Here is a 12,839-nt window from a genome sequence, read left to right as displayed (position 1 = left end):
AATTAAACATCAAACTTTATTATAATATTAATATGGAAAATTTATAAAATTCTAAGTTTATGATAATAAAGTGAAATATAATAGTTTCGTCTGTCATCTTTATCTCATAAATACGCTGAATATCAATTAAACACTTCCGAGTGCAAAGGGTCGAATTACTAATATTCGTGTCAGTATTAACGTTAATCGGAAATTAAAAAATTGTCTTGTTCCCCGACAGTTCTTCAAGAATTCACTCAACGCGATAGTTTTCAGCGCCGACGAGCGAGAAAAACTGAACGAAACTATTCGAAAATTTCGTGAACGAATGATGAATGGCGAACGAAAATTCCGGCGCCCCAGTTTTTACGGCGAAAATGTGCGGAGTCCTTTATAGCCCGCGCAATGAGCACGCGAAATGGTCCCTTCGTTTGCGTTCCGCCAATGAAAAGCGACCGGCATCGACGAACACGCGAAACGGGACACGCGTCCGTGGTGCTGTTCCATTAAACCGCGCTGATTCCTCGTCAACGATTGTAATCAATTTTTTTTGACACGGAACATTAACGCTGATTACACGAGATAATTGGTCCCGTGATCGAATTCCTTTGTAATTAAACTAGATCGAGTGAAAAGTTGGTTCACGTTGATCGAGGAAAACTTGGTCCGTGTTGATCGAAGAAAGATTGGTTCGCGTCGATCGAAAGATCGTTCTTTCACTGGTTCCGAGAAGAAACGTTCGAGCTTTATAACAAGCTCGCTTCTAGCTTGAATATATGATTTCTTTCGAAATCGAAAAGACTTTCGCGAGTGATTGGAAAATCAGAATTTTGACGGAAGTTACGTGAAACGTAACGTGATGGTGGGAATGAAGTTTTTGGGAAGAATTCTCGAAAATAAGAGTGGCGAAGTAATAGATTAAGATGGTTTGCACTTTGCTTTTCAATCGAAAGAATGGCGAAAGTATAATGAACCAAAACGATCTTGTTCTTCGCTTTTCAATCAACCGAAAGAATGATGAAAGTATCATGAAAATGATCTTCTTCGCTTTTCAATCGAAAGAACAACGAAACTATAACAAACCAAACTGATTTCGTTCTATACTTCTCAATCGAAAGAACTAAACTATAACGAACCAAAATCCTTCGCTTCTCATTGAATCGAAACGAAGACAAAAGTGCAACGAAAATGATCTTCTTCGCTTTTCAATCGAAACTATAAAAGAAAAAACTTTTTTCTCTCTGCTTCTCAATATAAAGAACGAAAATCTTATGTTTCGCTTCTCGATGAATCGAAACGAAGACAAAGTGCAACGAAAATGACTTCGTTCTTCCTTGTCGCATCGATCTAACCAGCGAGATTAGCCGGCGCATTACGCGGCCGCTGTTTACAAGGCAACGAGTAAACGGGCGGCGGGAAATTAATGGCAACAGAGACGCGGGGCTCGTTATAAAAGGCTCGCGACTCGGTGGATAATGCATGGTTATCCGAGAACCACCGGCTGACATCCCGGTAACGCGACCCGTGTCACGAAATTATGGAGCGTGCCGCGTGACAGCGGGTCGTTCGAATAAAACCTAAAAAGCACGGCAGACTGACGTGGGTACTGCGCGAAGTAGAAACTTGGCCGACGCGTTTTCAGCGAAGGTGGCGGCCCGGGGTGAACCGACGTCGCGTTTCGAGGCTGAACGGAAGAAGGAGAAACAGGGGACAAAGAAACAAGGAAAGAAAGAAGAGAAAAAGTGTGCTCGAAAGAATAGATATCGCTCGGTAAAAATACTTGGACAGCGTCTTCTTATCTTGGACAGAATTATCGAGGATCTCTGTATATCTACAATATATCGATATATTTATATATTTCTATAACAATATATCTCTATATCTCTATGTCTCTATGTCTCTGTATATTTACAGTATATCTCTATATTTCTATATACCTAGAATATATCTCTATATTTCTATATATCTACAATATATCTCTATATCTCTATATTCCTATATTTCTATATTTCTATATATCTACAGTATATCTCTATATTTCTATAACACTATATCTCTATATCACTATATCTCTATATTTTTATTTCTCTGTATCTCTATATCTCTATATCTCTGTATATCTACAATATATCTGAATATTTCTATATCTCTATATTTCTATAACACTGTATCTCTATATCACTATGTCTCTGTATTTTTATAATACTATATCTCTATATCACTATATCACTATATCTCTATATTTTTATACCTCTATACCTCTATACCTCTATACCTCTATACCTTTATACCTTTTTACCTCTATACCTCTATACCTCTACATCTCTCCACCTAAACATCTCAACATTTCCATACTTCAATCTGTCCCACCTTCATTCACACCACAATCCCACCACAGAAAATCCTAGTCCCAATACATTCTAAGTACAATAGTCGACCAAAGTGAATTCAAAGTATAATTCAATCAATGCCGAAGCGAATGACTGAACGAAATATTGGATGCAACGCGGACAGCAGCGGATCAAGTTCACTCGATTCACCGGTGATCGACTAATAAAGTAGAATCGCAGACACCGAAATTTCGGTGAAACCGATCCGTTACTGATCGACTAATAAACTACGGCCGTAGACACCGAATTTAACCACCTGATAGAACGGTCGGCGTTAAACCGATTCGATACCGCAACGAGAGGATACTCGCCGAGTGCAGCAAGCTGCCGGTCAAACTGCCGGCGCATAATAAGCGGGCGATTTTCACTCGGAAATTCCTAGCGCAACTATCGCCAACAACAACCCGTGCGATTCCTAATTATAAACGAAGATCACGGCACACAACGGCGAGCTTCAACAATGATCGCCGCTTCGTCTGACCATGGCCGTCCAATATCTACTGCGGAACACAACAGAGGAACAAACGTTCTATTATAGTTCGCTGAACAATTAAACATAGTCGGACGTCCCGAATCTTCCCGTGGTTAACGATACGAACCTATTAGAGGCAAGCTTGACTTTTTGTTATTACGAGTTCAAACATTTGAAAATACGAGATACTATGGTCTCTAACTTTATGGTTTGCTTTAGAATTTACTTATGATCGATGCACCTATTACGTCGTTAATAATTTATTGGTAAAGAAAACGATAAGTATATTCTACGTTTAATCTGAAGTATAATTAACCGTTTGGATGCTAAACAACTTTTGTGGATATTTACCAAGAATGCGGAAGTGATTGTGTATGCGAAAACATTAAGAGTACTTATCTAATGAAAATGATAAATATTGTGTTATTACAAAAAATATCAAAAAATAGCATTTATTCAAATAAAGTTACTTTAATTTATTTCTTGAAAAACATAGTGAGAAAATTATAATCGAAATTATAACAGAAGAATAATATTTGTCTTACGTTCTATTTGAAACATCCACCACGAGTCTGACAGGATATCACTAGCCAAGGGGTTGATATACAACGCTAGCCAAATTGTCGTTCCATTCCGCGATAGAAGCTGAATGAAACGATCAAGCAACGAGACTTTCAATCTTTAATCCACATCGCCAGCGTTAAACGAAACGAACGAACCACTGAATTACGAAAAGTGCCGAGCACGCAACAACCCCTAATAGCGACTGCTCGATTGTTATCTCGATTCCAATCGCTGAATTGATATTATTGAGATGAGAGATAACATGAGATTTTAAACAATGAACTTGTTTCTTAAAACATCAAGTCATGCTACGTAAATTATAAGTAGTAAGAACATAACGGTCAACATACAGAATATGAGAAACTGGGCTTTTGTAAAAACGGTCGAATTTTCCAGAGAACCAAGTGTTACCCGAAGCCCAGTTTTTCCGAAAACTGGACGTGACGCAGGAATTTGGTTTTCGGATTCGTATTCAGGGTAAGGAACTAGAATCACCTAGTGGTTATTGCAAAAAGCAAGATAGGTTAAAATTTGTTCCACAGTGTTATCGAACGCGCGGAGCGGTATCGAAGGTTGCATCGCGAGGAGCGTCGCGTGACGTCGGGACGCGCCGATAATCGAACGTGGGAAAGGAGGCTAAGGAGAAGACGAGTGGACGCTGGAATAACGAGTGGCGCAGTCGGGTTTCGAGCGGAATGAAACGGAACGGAGCGGAGCGGAGCCGCGTTCAAAGCTCTCGTCGGAAAGAGTCTAGTGGCTGCGAAGAGGCTGCTTCCGTGCTCGTTGCTTGCTTTGCAAGAACAGCCACTGTAACGCCTGCCGTTAACGAGCCCGAGCTGCGGCGGCCTTAAAACCGTTTGACGGAATTAAGACGCTTCACGTCTGCTCGGAGGAATCCTTGGTCGTTCGATTCTGAACGCGCTATCGGGAAATATTTGCTATTATTGGAAAGCGGAGGCTGTGGTCTTCGATGTTTTTAGGGTCTTCGAGGACTGGACTAGTTTGCTGATTGATTAATAACGCGGAGCTGAGGCCTGGCAAGTTTGAAATGACGAAGACTGAACTTTAACCCTTAGCAGTCCTATGTCGAGAAATCAGTAACAGCTCAACGCTACAACTAACGAGACCTCAAACTAACTGTTCTAACTAAAAGTTCAAGAGTTCATAAGACAAACCTGCGATTACTAAAATCTCAATTGATTTACGCTCCAACTCAAGCATCATTAACTCCTCAAATAATCACTTTTCGCAACTACGTACGAAGAAATCAGTAATAGCTGAACGCTACAACTACCGAGACCTCAAACTAACTGTTCAAGAGTTCACAAAATCTACAAACCTGCGATTACTAAAATCTCAATTGATTTACTCCAACTCAAGCATCATTAACTCCTCAAATAATCACCTTTCCAGCAACTACGTACAAAGAAATCAGTAATAGCTCAACGCAACAACTAACGAGACCTCAAACTAACAGTTCTAACTAAAAGTTCAAGGGTTCATAAGACAAACCTGCGATTACTAAAATCTCAATTGATTTACTCCAACTCAAGCACCACTAACTCCTCAAATAATCACCTTTCCAGCAACTACGTACGAAGAAATCAGTAATAGCTGAACGCTACAACTACCGAGACCTCAAACTAACAGTTCTAACTAAAAGTTCAAGAGTTCACAAAATCTACGAGCCTGCGATTACTAAAATTTCAATTGATTTACGCTCCAACTCAAGCATCACTAATTCAGCATCATCAGTAATTCCTCAAATAATCACTTTTCGCAACTACGCACGAAAAAGCCAGGAATCACCTGTTCAACCTATCCAACGATTCCAAACCGCACGAGACAGCATTCCCTTAAACGTCGTTCGTCTTCCGCTAGGACGACAAGCGTAGCAGCCGCATAAATAAGTGAAGTTCCCGGCGTGCTATCGTAGCCGAGTACAAAGACCGCCGGTGAAACGAACGCTGATGCGCTCAGCGTTCCGCGGACGGATGAGGGGCGTGCGACTTACCTCGGATGCAGGGCGCAGCCACGCTGCACTGTGGGGTAACTAGAGGACACCGGTGGAGGCGGAGGCGGGGCGCAATAAGCCGGTGGCGGCGGTGGATCATGTCTGTGGAGATGGTTGTGCCGGTGGCTGTGGGAATAGCTCAGGGAACCCTGCAGACTCCCGGGCAGCTGGCGGTGCGGCGTCGACTGGTCGCTGAAACCACCGAAATTCAATTTTCCTCGTGTCGTCCCTCGCTTTCTGCCTGGCGGCGACCTTGCGCCGCGGATAATCGCGTATGCAATTTCTTCGGCGCGCCCTTTAAGGGATGGAACTAACGATCACCCGTCGATTTCGCGGATAACTTCAAGTGTTAGTGGAGAGAGTTGATTTCCAGTGCAATTGTGCGAGTAATTGTGATTCGTGATTAATATGTTCAGTACATGTGGTACACGTGATTTTTTGTAATATTTTCAAGGGACATATGGTGGAGAATAGCTGTGTGCAAAGCACCGAAAACATCGAGATGTCAAAATATATGAAATTAAAAAGAAACATTGTTCGGCAGTTTTTAGGACTTGATTTTACACGGAAATTTCGTTCCTAGTTTGCTTATGAACTGTATAGACTTTTTAAATAAAATATTAAGTTATATTCGAGTTTCTTTTTAATTTCGTATATTATAAATATTAAGTTATATATTTTATTTAAAATATAACTAAATATTTTCTTTAGTTATATTTCCTGATATTTGGTTTCAGTATTACCTTGAACGCAGCGAGATAATTATCATAGGCCAGGATACTATAATTACTATTTACTAACATACGTTGACCTTTATTAAGCTTCTCTGATATTCAAAGACACGCGGGGCTATCGACATTACCGTATTAATGTCACAGTTATTATAATGTGAAAAAGTTCTATTAAATTTCAACTATTAGAAACGCCAGCGTCGATTGATATATTTTTGAACATCAATCAAACCGAAATCTCTAATGAAAAACAATAAGGAATTCGATTTTATAATTTTACTTTGGACTTGTGTTAAACATATCTACAATGCTACATTAATCTAAGCAATTCAACGATAAACTAAAAATCCCGTATTATCGAGGGGCCGGAAATGTGTTAATCCATCAGTTAAAAAATCAGTGCGCTTTATAATCAAGATATAACCGAAATTTCATCACTTGATTTGATTGCTTCGATCAAATTCAACATTGAACAGTGTATAATGCGTCGTTTCTCAGAAACAAAACTTTGTTTCTCAATTCATTTGTGATTTCTCTTCGAGTTAATTTAACACTAGAAGTACCGTACTAATCAAAACGACTGGTTTCGACTTTGTTGTTTAGCAATTATTGACATCTTCGAAGCATTGAATATTCCAAATGATTTTGAAAATAACTAGCTTCATTCGAGTACTATAATGAATGTCTGAAGACACTGAAAATAATCTATTGTTACAATTTTTATAGGAATTGCACATAAATCGTATTAAATACTCGGTAGTTCCAGTATTAAAAAAACATCGCCTGTGTCTAATTACAAAATGTCAACCCTTTGAACTCCGTAGGCTCCAATATTGCACCAGTTATATCAAATATTTTAACGAATCAAAGAAACTACCCCAAAATCATTAGATTTCCACACACCCAAATTTTCATACTAAGAAGGAAAATAAAAGATCTCAGAAATGTTACAGCATTTTTCATTTTCACTAGAGATACCATAAAAATTAGTTGCAGTTGCTAATAAATTACAAAACCATCTGTGCTAAGGGTTAAATATATCTGGCAAAATATTTCCAAGTGCAAAGGGTTAATCGCGATGACGAAAAAGCAAAGGACTTTTACCATAGATCGTTTAGGAAATTTTCCAACAGAGAATTCGAAAATCTGCGTTATTGGGGGTTGATGAAACGGTACCCTTAAAGTTCGACGTTTGCCGACCATTGGACAGGAGACCGGCGTTTGCTGCCTTACCACTCGGAGGTAAGGAAGGAAGCTGCAGAGCGACCGGTTACCTTGAAAAGGTACCGAACTTATCAGTGACATTGCGAATTTTTCGAATTATCTGGAACGCTTTTCGATAACAAAACAATTGCGCGTTTAAGACGCTCCAGATATCCGAAATCCACGTGGATTACGGCTAAAAATAGATTCAACTTTGGAATATCGCGGTCATAAATCTTATCGGAGATAACGCGGTTTCCTCTGCGATAACGATTCATTTGAATTGATAATTTCATTATAGATGAAGCGTCGGTTAACGACATTTTAGAAATGGTCAAACATCGCTGGGTTTGCCGTGGGTAAATCCCGAAAGCGATTTCAAACATTTAACTTCGCATGACGAACGGCCATTTTGATCTACATTTCAGCTCGCGTGAATAGCAGAGCGATCTATGTAGAGATCTATAATAGAATCCATATCGCACGAATTGTAACGTTGAATTCTGTGTTAACCCTTTGACCTGGGATTTATTTTTCTAATAGGATCGACGCAACTACTTTGATATTGATGATTTATTCAAACGAGAGACAGATTTTAGGTATATTCTATGCCTCTGCTTACTTTAAATTATAATAATTGATAAGACATTTCATTTGTATTCACAATTGAGTAATATTTACATTTTGTTAAATTCTGTTTAAATCTTTCACCACGAGTCTCACGGTATTACAAGGCAACAGGTTAATAGTACAGGCAATTACTTTGCCATGAATAATTTATTCAAACGAGAGACAAATTTTAGGTATATTCTATGCCTGTGTTTGCTTTGAATTATTATAATTGATAACAGGACATTTCATCTGTATTCATAATTGAGTAATATTTACATTATATTAAATTCTATTTAAATCCTTCACCTTCTCACGTTATTACAAAGCAGCTACTTTGACATTAATGATTTATTGAAAGAGACAAAGTTAAAGTATAGAAGTATTAGAAGTATATTCTCTATGTTTGCTTTGAATTATAATAATTTATAACAGAAGAACATTTCATCTATATTCACAATCGAGTAATATTTACATTTCGTTAAATTCTGTTTAACTCCTCCACCTTGTCACGTTATTACAAGCCAAGGGGTCGATAGTACAAGGGTTAAACGATTTTTCGAAACGTCCCCGAAGCCACCGATCGCCGATCCGCCGGGTATTGTCCGTCCGATCCTCACACCTGTTAAATAATTGCGCACGAAACGAACTCTCTCGTTACATCCGGTGACGGCAGGGTAACCCACCTGGACGGTTCCACGGGACGCTCGAATTCCCACGTACCCGTGTGTGTTCGGGTAACGCGTCGACACACCTGAACGGAACTCTGGATTTCGATAAAAATAACGCAGCACGAACTCCGACGCGATGTATATTTCCACGGAGTCCCCTTTCCCGTTCGAAACGACAAAAAAATGGCACCCGAACATAAATATGTCGATACATTCAACGCGTTTCCTACTATTTATTTACATTTTCCGCAGCTACGCGCTCGAATACAATCAAAACATAAAAGAGAACTACGACGAAGACGGAAAATTGAGTTTCGAGAAGCAGTGAGATAGCGATGAGTTTTAATTAACGTGGACTTCAATTCACTTCTGAATTCCTCGAGAAAAATTATAATATGCAAGGTAACTGCTGTCGACTAAAAATATTTGGTTTCTAGAATTATATATAAATATTTATAATAAATTATATATAAATATTCAGTATTATAATACAATCTGTAGGAACTTCTCGATCCTTCGTTACGCGGGCTTAATCAGTTTGAAGCATGAATGATTCAATTACGCCGATAATATATTTTTCAAACTAAGTTCCACGCTTAACTGGTCAAATCGCGTTTTACTGAGTAGTTTTTCTATACGTGAATTAGTAACAAATCGGAATTCGACCGAGCTTATTTACGTTGCCAGCTAATATTTTTCCTATGTTCTCCGAGCGTACGCTGCCAACACGCGATTTCTATCCTCTCCGGCCGCTTCACGGTCCCGTGGCTCGAGTACGTCCAGCACCGTGACGTCCGACCAATTTCAAGTACGCGTTACGTGTTCCGCGGATCTCGATTTCGCGGCTATTGTTGCGCGCGTAATTAAAACTCGCCGGCGCGATGCGCTCCGCGATCGAACGCTGGAAATTGCTACTCTCCGGGGGCTCTGTAGGAAGCAGCGCGATCGGTGGACATCTTTAACACTAGTGTAGAATTATTTAGCGTAGGTTAAAGTATTGTAGGATGAACGGTTCGTTGTGCGTGCGTAAGGGCGACCGGGTCGTATTGCGACGGACCGGCGCCGGGATGATTGGAAAATAGTGCGACTGCGTTTGGAAAATCTCGAGTGGCTGAAAGAATACGAGGAAGAGTGTCTGGAACCGAGCGACTGGACCGTGAGAAAAGCGTGTACGCGACTGCGTGAATTTTGACTGTGGACGAAAGATGCGAGCGAGAAGGGTGCAAGGGTGAGAAAGACGGAGCGAACGGGGGTGTGCGTTAAAAGCGAGTGGGAATGCGCGCGTGAGGACATTTTGGTGAGAGACAGCGGAGAACATTTTTGTGCGTGATAGAGAGTCGTGTGTTGGCAGGAGACATTAAAATATTTCTAATGAAAAACTTCTGAGTTCCAAGGGTTAACTCATTGTCTTACATCACGTGACTAGCGACGAAAATATGAGGTTATGAGACATAGTTACCACATTCCACAGAACCCAAATTAACCCTTTGAACTCTGTAGGCTCGAATATTGCAGCAGTTATGATATTAAATATTTTAATGAATCGAAGAAACTACCCTAGAATTGTTAGATTTCCTATTATTAATTAGATTTTAGAGATACCATAAAAATTAGTTGCAGTTGCTGATAGATTATTATCCATTAAAGTAACCATAAACATAGAACAACCATGGAATTCCTTTCCCTAGTGAATCATCGACTCTATTACAGTCAAAAATTGATTAAACCATCGGCTCCATTACACTCAGAAACTAGTCAAACCATTGAAAACCTTAAAAAACCTGAATTATGCATGAAAATCACGCTACAAAGCGAACAACGCGTCTCTCTATCCGAGCAACAGAATTATTCACCTAATTTAAATATCAAACCTCGGTGTCTCCATAATGGCGGCGCTCGGCGGCAAAGGGGCAAAACAGGCCGGCGAAACAAATCACGGGACAAAGGGTTAAACGAGGCAAATATTATCCGACGGGGAAAAAAGGAGAGAAGGCGGCAGAGCGAGCGAGGCTCGCGCGGTGTTTCAATTCGAGCGAGCGAGCGATTTTATCTACCTAGCACGTGAAAACCAGTGTGAGACCGGAAGTGACGAAAGGGCCGGCTTAAAGCCGCCTCCGCGGCGGCTGTGCATTCTTATCTAATAACCGAACGCTCGAGCCCCGGACGGTATCTCGCCTAAGGCAGATAAAAAAAAAGGGACGACAGGCTTCACGTGGGGCCCGGCGAAGAGGCCTCGGCCCCTGTCGCGTCCGCTCGGCCGGACAACAACGCTTCTGTGCGCCGTGAAAGCGGCGAAGAAACCTGCGAGTCCGCCGCTAAATAAACCGCAGCCCGTTTTCTCCTCGCGCCGCGGGACGAGCGGCTCGTAAAATAATTTCGAGTGATTTTTACTCGGCGCGGGGGGATAAACTCGTCTAACAGGTTCGCGCCGCGAATCGACGCAAATGTAATTACGCGTAAGCGTGCGTCGTCCTCGCTTGCTAAACGCTCGGATACGTAATGCTCGGAGCGTTCTGTTTGCGCCATCGGTCATGGGAAGATTCGGTTCGGAAGTTAGAGCACGGAGAAAGGCCGGTCGTGTCGGTACGACATTGGAGTTCATTGGCGTACTATTTACTTTCGTTGCTGAGCTAGTACTTTACGTAGTTTCCTTTGTTCCTTTTTTTTATAGATTAAGCGATTGATAATTTAGCTTCGTCTATTGAAGGTTTTACAGACTAAAAACCTTCGTCCGCAAACAGTCCTATGTCGAGTCAGACTCGACATTCTATTCTATTGCAAGCTCTACCTGTTTTAACAATTTTTTCTATATTTGTAGTATCACAATTGTACGTGAAACCCCTTGACCTATCATTTCTTTCTCAACTCTGATCGATACGGCTACTTTGTCATTAATAATTTATTGGAAAAAGAGAAAAATTCGAAGCATATGTTACGCCTATATTTCCTTTCAAGTATAATAGTTGATTACAGAGGAATAATATTTACTTTGAATTCGAATTAACTGAGTAATATATATATATTTGTTGGTAAAGGTAACATTGCAAAGGTAACATTGCAATGACTCCCAAATATTCTTGAATAAATAAATGCGCCACATTAAGCTGTAATCGAATGAACTAACGTCGACGTGAACCTCAAAGTGAGAAACCAAGAGCACTTCGGACCGCAAAGGGTTAAAGTCGATGAATTAGTTAACGCGTATTTTTTTCAGTTCTCATTTGAAATCTAGAGAGTTAAACGGATGGTACGCGAACAGGTTGAAGTATCAGCTACGCAAGATTTTCGGTCTCCCAGGCGCAAAGCGGCGTCCAAATGGTTTCACTTAAGTCGACGTAATTACCGAAGTCGATCCCAGCCCGCGGCCACGGAAACTAGATGCCCGTCAAATAAATTACGCGAGCTTAACCTCCGGATCCTGCGGGAGACGCTGGAAAGGGCTCGCCGTTTCAATTAACAAGAAAATATGCGCGCGAAACGCGTCACGGTGAAGTATCGCGTTTCGACTATGTTTCCTGTTTAGAAAGAAGACTCTGGGAACCGGATCACTCGCGAACAACGGACATCCTTCGGGCCCTATTCAGCATTCGGTTTTCAACGTCGCCGACCTGTTCATTGTGTCGAGATTAACACTAGATTCTAGGAATTCGTCAATTTGTCGGGTGTTGAACTCTTTAACCCTCGCGGAATATTCTTTGGAATATAGAAAACCTTCGACAGATGAAACTAAATTATATATCGATTGCTTAATTAATAGAAAAATAGGAAACTACGTGCTAGTCTTGCGATTCCGTTAATTGAATCATTTGTCTACGACTTAGACTTCCAAATATGAAAATTTCATCTCGTCGAAACGTCGACATTCGTCCGTAAAGAGTTAGACAGTATTCGGTGACAATTTAAGTCGATTCCGATTCGCGCAATTTTACGAATACGCATCGCAGCACTTCGAAGCTACAGTTTTCGCGATTTATACGGACGAACGTTGTTCTCCGGGAACAATAGAATAAAGTGTGGAATGAACGTCCGTAAATCTAGTGTTAATCCGTGTGTCAACCGAAGGTGTACGTTTATCGTCGGTTTCCGGCGATAAAGCTACTGTTTGACCGTCTTATCTATCAAATGCTGAATCGTTATCGAGCAACGCGCTGGTAGATCTATTACGTCGGTTCCGCGGGGGAAATGGAAACGGATTATCGGTCGCAT

General features: G+C 40.7%; 1 protein-coding gene across 2 annotated transcripts in view; it reads right to left on the bottom strand.

Moving 5' to 3' along the window:
* The window catches only part of LOC116434683 (uncharacterized), a 294,137-nt gene that overhangs the window by 191,308 nt on the left and 89,990 nt on the right, over positions 1-12,839 (bottom strand). For both annotated transcript variants that reach the window (XM_076371565.1, XM_076371566.1), the window contains exon 3: positions 5,420-5,611. In XM_076371565.1, coding sequence (XP_076227680.1) covers positions 5,420-5,611 — 192 coding nt within the window. The remainder of the gene's footprint in view (positions 1-5,419; positions 5,612-12,839) is intronic.

The sequence above is a fragment of the Nomia melanderi genome, chromosome 10 (assembly GCF_051020985.1).
Source record: "Nomia melanderi isolate GNS246 chromosome 10, iyNomMela1, whole genome shotgun sequence".
NCBI lineage: Eukaryota > Metazoa > Arthropoda > Insecta > Hymenoptera > Halictidae > Nomia > Nomia melanderi.
The sequence above is the reverse complement of the archived record's forward strand: the minus strand, read 5'-3'. Positions and strand labels throughout refer to the sequence as shown.